A 3,040-nucleotide genomic window follows, 5' to 3' on the forward strand; every position below is an offset into this window, starting at 1 on the left:
GAACGCACTACGCACGTACGCTCACGAAATATTTTATTATTAAAATTAAAAAGATTAAAAAAGCTAAGAAATTAATGAACAATTCAATATTATGAAAAATTATATTTAATAATAAATAAAAAATAATAAATTATATTATTGTTAAATAGTTATTATATTGTACGCATTTCGAACTCACATATTTTTTTATAATTTTGAGCTATATACATATATATGAAATTTACGAAATAACATTTACGAAATAATAATAAAAAAAATTCATTAACTACACTTTGTTCATTACAATATAATAACAAAAAAAAATGTGTTTATATATACGAGTATATGCAGGGTGTCTCAGACCACCTGTCCACCTTTTTTGTCCCTCCAGGATAAGATTCAATCAAAAATATATTCAGACTAAAGTTGTGTTTAAAAAGCTCTATTTACTGATCATTCTAGTTTAACCTTGCGAGGCTTTGGCAAGGTCAGATCAAGGCCACATCGATTTTTTTAAATGAAAAATCCTACTTTTTAATCTAGTTACTTTTATTCTATCTGTAATAGCTGATGTCAAGAGGTTTATAAAATCCTATAATAAAATCTCTTTTGATTAAGTAAATCTAGAGTTATAGATTTAGAAGAATAAAAATTACAATACTGCATTAGCATTATCCAAGGTGTACCGCGTGGAGGTTACCCGATCGAATTTACACTTTGTGTGTGTATGTGTGTGTGCGTGTGTGTATGTGTTGCAACTGCACTCACGAGCGTGACGTAACTTCATCGCGCGTTTGCAATTAATTCTCTCTCGATTCGGCAGAATTCCTGTCGTTATAACGAACCTTCATCTGAACTCACCGGAAACGCAATAGAAAGCACTTACGCAGTCCCTCCTGAGTGTAAGATCTCGAAAACGATAGTTGGGCGCCAGGCACGAGCGAGCGTGCCACTCTTTATCGAAATTATTCGGGAGATTCTACGCGATTTTCTACAGAACTACAAACGTCGATGGCTCTCGTAATCGGCAGCTCAGCCTCAGAAATGGCAGAGAGGGCGGTTTGTGGATAGAGAACAGTGTGGAAAAGCGAATAAGCGGCGACAATAAATTACACAGTAATGAGTAACAATAAGAAGTAATAAATATATTTGATTAATCTCCGATTTTCGCACTCGACAAGGTCATAGCAACGATATGCGATCGAAATGCGTTACTTTAGCCTCGCATAGGCCTCGATATGCGAGGCGTATTAATTCTCGACAGCACGAGTGCCATATAAGAATACTTTTCGCAAACCGCATTAGTTCGACGCTCTGATAACCGAGATAGGCAACGGTTATGATATCATCGCAAACACGGCGTAATCTCGTGCTCATCCGCGGGGCTTCGAAGTACTTTACAAAATGTCGGAAATAGACAGAGAATACACAGACATCACAATACAAAGTTTCGATACAATCAAGACCAATCGGTATGCGACAAGACTTAATGAAATGAACTAGACTGTGGCTTAGGCGGAAAGTAACTCTCCCGAAAATCTTACAATGAATCGCGGAAGGCTCAGGCACAATTACCGCGAAAAACCAGACGACAATTCCACGTGCGTCTCGCGCATCAAATTCGACAACACGACGCGCATCTCCCGGATATGGAAATTGGCGACCTTACAATTGCGTGACGTTCCTCTCACCACCCCCTTCCCCAAGGAAGTCCTAGAAGTCGGGCCTCAGGTTCGCTCTCCTGATTTTTCCTCTCTCTCGTGCTGTGTCCTTTCGGGAGCATGCAGTGACCGCTATCACCTTAAGGGAGTCTTATCGCGCCTAATTGGTGCGAGGCCCTACAAGCTCCGCGAATCGCGCAAGCCATGTCATCGACGCAACCTGCGGAATTTGACTGGATCGCAGTGTTTCCTTCGGCCATCTCGAAGACCCTTTCAAATCTTAGTTTTGCGAGAGACTCGCATTTCGGTTTCCATGGACACATTAGCGGATACGATATTTTTCACGCGATGTGCCAAATCGTTGAATTGTCGCACGAATCACACTATACAATCTTCATCGCGATGGAAGCATACGTAATACAACGATAATGTGTCGTCGTACGCGCATCGTACGTAATTTAGCCTATCATAAACGCTTCATGCCGCTGATACGCGTACGACGATGCGTCTTCCTTGTCGGATTTTTTTGTCTTGCATAAAACGCACTCCAAGTTGACGTAAATGATGAATGGCACTCGTTCCCGATTGTTATAATTGTCGAATTCGAGCCTGTCATCCTCGCCAGTCGGATGGCGCAGTCGTTAATCTTCTGGCATTTCGTGCGATTACAATTTTTTGCACGAGCTGAAGCAATGGAGACACCTGTAAATAGAGAAATCATTTTTTTTCGTTATTTCTGTTTTTTTTTATTAGCTTTTCTTATCATACTTACCGATCGCAGAAAAACTTTTTGTTCTTTTTCCCATTAATTTGCGAATTCACGAGACGCGACAGGTTCTTGATCCACATAAAATGCTGCCTAATGCTACCGTTGCATGAATCTTGTAGGTACAGGAGATTGATATGCTTCTCTTTCTTGTTCGGTGAATTGGTGAGCAGAAGAAAGATCTGCCCATTTCCAATGCCATATATATTGATCGATACCGTATTCAACCATTTGAATTTAGAAATGTCTTTTAATATCATTGGAAATTCGATATTTGCGAGATTCAACACTGCAATGTAATGCGGGTATGATGACTCTCGCTCCATATACTTTTCAGCCGGGTACAAAGCAGCGACCACCGACCACACGAAACACGCATTGTCCATCGTACGAATACTGATCATCGCTCATTTTATTGCTATTTTCCCATGGCACTTCGATGTGACATCTCGCAGGAGTTTAGTTTGTTCACGTTAAGTTGAGGATTTGCGATAACGCTCACCCGCTGTCACGTTCCTGAAAGGAACTCTTCGAGCGATGCTAGGATAGGCTCGACGACATGTTGCTCGTACCACACGCGCATATCGGTGCATCGATATATTTCGCTGTTCTTTGTAATTATAATCTTATTAGC

The 3,040-nt window shown here is 40.5% G+C and overlaps 1 protein-coding gene across 1 annotated transcript in view; it reads right to left on the reverse strand.

Annotated features, from left to right (window-relative positions):
• Positions 1-2,792, reverse strand: part of LOC105625114 — a 7,219-nt gene extending 4,427 nt beyond the window's left edge. The window contains exon 1 of the mRNA XM_012206454.1: positions 2,413-2,792. Coding sequence (XP_012061844.1) covers positions 2,413-2,792 — 380 coding nt within the window. The remainder of the gene's footprint in view (positions 1-2,412) is intronic.
• Positions 2,793-3,040: the final 248 nt, after the last annotated feature.

Source organism: Atta cephalotes (genome assembly GCF_000143395.1).
Source record: "Atta cephalotes unplaced genomic scaffold scaffold00109, whole genome shotgun sequence".
Taxonomy (NCBI): Eukaryota; Metazoa; Arthropoda; class Insecta; order Hymenoptera; family Formicidae; genus Atta; species Atta cephalotes.